At 33.5% G+C, this 2604-nt stretch overlaps 1 protein-coding gene across 1 annotated transcript; it reads left to right on the forward strand.

The window, feature by feature from the left end:
* The first annotated feature begins 535 nt into the window (after positions 1-535).
* On the forward strand, positions 536-1943 carry NPY5R (neuropeptide Y receptor Y5). Its single transcript, XM_006926978.2, has one exon. The coding sequence runs from the start codon at positions 542-544 to the stop codon at positions 1925-1927; it is 1386 nt and encodes a 461-aa protein (XP_006927040.2). The 5' UTR covers positions 536-541; the 3' UTR covers positions 1928-1943.
* Positions 1944-2604: the final 661 nt, after the last annotated feature.

Raw genomic sequence — 2604 nt, forward strand, 5'->3', positions numbered from 1 at the left:
GTAGACGTACACATTGTAATTGCAGTGCAGAGCAGATTGTAACATGTAGCATCAAACAATTATAAACAGAGCATTATGGAGTGTGGAAGAGGAGATCACATCCAATTGAGTAGACTAAGGAATACTTCAAGTGACTCTTAACTTTAGCCTTGATTCAAGTAGGTAAGGAAGGAATGTTTAAGGTAAGATTATATGATTACACCATGCGCCAGATACCTTGACTAGAGCATAATATTAATGAGCTATTCTAAATTAGGTATCTCGAAGTTCTTATCTACATTTGCTTTTCCCTTCCCTAACATTATTTCCTACATAAATTTAAAAGAACAAAATCTGCTGTTTTAACACATTAACACACCATAGAGATGATGATAGACTTAAACTTACTGTAATTGTTATTGACTGATATTTGTACTACACTTGGAACCAATTAAAGACTTCGCTAAACTTTCTTAGGAGATTAATCAGGTAATGGGAACAAATTGTAAAATTTAGTTTCTCTCTCAGTGGATTAATTTACAGTAGTCATGTAATATTTTTTATGTTGCTAACTAATGTCTTTTTATTCCAAGCAGAGGACTATACTATGGATTTAGGACTCAAGGATTATTATAACCAGACACTTGCCACAGAGAACGATACTGCTGCCCCACGGAATTCTGATTTCCCAGTCTGGGATGACTATAAAAGCAGTGTAGATGACTTGCAGTATTTTCTGATTGGACTCTATACATTTGTAAGTCTTCTTGGTTTTATGGGGAATCTACTTATTTTAATGGCTCTCATGAGAAAGCGTAATCAGAAGACTACGGTAAACTTCCTTATAGGAAATTTGGCCTTTTCTGATATCTTGGTTGTGCTGTTCTGCTCACCTTTCACCTTGACCTCTGTCTTGCTGGATCAGTGGATGTTTGGCAAAGTCATGTGTCATATTATGCCTTTTCTTCAATGTGTATCTGTTCTGGTTTCGACTTTAATTTTAATATCAATTGCCATTGTCAGATATCATATGATAAAGCATCCTATATCTAATAATCTAACAGCAAACCATGGCTACTTCCTGATAGCTACTGTCTGGACACTAGGTTTTGTGATTTGTTCTCCTCTTCCAGTGTTTCACAGTCTTGTGGAACTTCAGGAAACATTTGGCTCCGCGTTGCTGAGCAGCAGGTACTTATGTGTTGAATCGTGGCCATCTGATTCATACAGAATTGCTTTTACTATTTCTTTATTGCTAGTTCAGTATATTCTACCTTTAGTTTGTCTAACTGTAAGTCATACCAGTGTCTGCAGGAGTATAAGCTGTGGATTGTCCAATAAAGAAAACAAACTAGAAGAAAACGAGATGATCAACTTAACTCTTCATCCATCCAAAAAGAGTGGGCCTCAGGTGAAACTCTCCAACAGTCATAAATGGAGCTATGCATTCATCAGAAAACACAGAAGAAGATATAGCAAGAAGACGGCATGTGTGCTACCTGCTCCAGCAAGACCTCCTCAGGAGAATCATTCAAGAACGCTTCCAGAAAACTTTGGCTCTGTGAAAAGTCAGCTCTTTTCATCCAGTAAATTTATACCAGGAGTCCCCACCTGCTTTGAGATGAAACCTGAAGAAAACTCAGATGTTCACGAGATGAGAGTAAACCGTTCTATCACAAGAATAAAAAAGAGATCTCGAAGTGTTTTCTACAGACTGACCATATTGATATTAGTGTTTGCTGTTAGCTGGATGCCACTCCACCTTTTTCATGTGGTAACCGATTTTAATGATAACCTTATTTCAAATAGGCATTTCAAGTTGGTGTATTGCATTTGTCATTTGTTAGGCATGATGTCCTGTTGTCTTAATCCAATTCTATATGGATTTCTTAATAATGGGATCAAAGCTGATTTAATGTCCCTTATACATTGTCTTCATATGTCATAATTCTCACTGTTTACCAAGGAAAGAACAAATGTTGGGATCAATGAAAATATGTTTATGATAACTATGTATAATAAACAAATTTTGTTAACTTGTAGAATTTAATTTATGTATAAGAGTTCTGGATTTGAATGTCAGTTCATAACATGGAAGAAAATTTTAATATCATACAATGAATTCATTTTGTTGTATAAAGTCAGTGTTAAGTCAACCTGTGATTTCATTTCAAAAAGTAGTTATATTACCTTTCATTTCATCTTGTCTTATAAACAAATAAATTGTAATATTTTGTTTAAAATAAAAGTTATATCTACCAACTCAGTATTTTTATTTAAAATTATAATAAGCAAAAATATTTTCCCGAGAAACATTTAATTTGAAACATATCTATTATCTATTTATCTTTATTTCTACTTCACAAACTTCTTTATGTTTAGTTTGTAAAAATATAGAAAATGTTTAGTATGCCCAATAAATCATAACTAAATGACAGATATATGCCAGTCATGATTATAAATGTAAACACTGGGTACAGTTTTAGAACTCTTACATGAAAATGCTTATCTCCTATTATTGTAATTGGCCAAAGTGTCTATTTATCCCCACTTTCCTAGTAATACATAATTAATTTACCCACTAAAAATAAGTTTTAAGTCTTTTCCAGAATTATACCACAACAT

This window comes from Pteropus alecto, unplaced genomic scaffold (assembly GCF_000325575.1).
Source record: "Pteropus alecto unplaced genomic scaffold, ASM32557v1 scaffold166, whole genome shotgun sequence".
Taxonomy (NCBI): domain Eukaryota; kingdom Metazoa; phylum Chordata; class Mammalia; order Chiroptera; family Pteropodidae; genus Pteropus; species Pteropus alecto.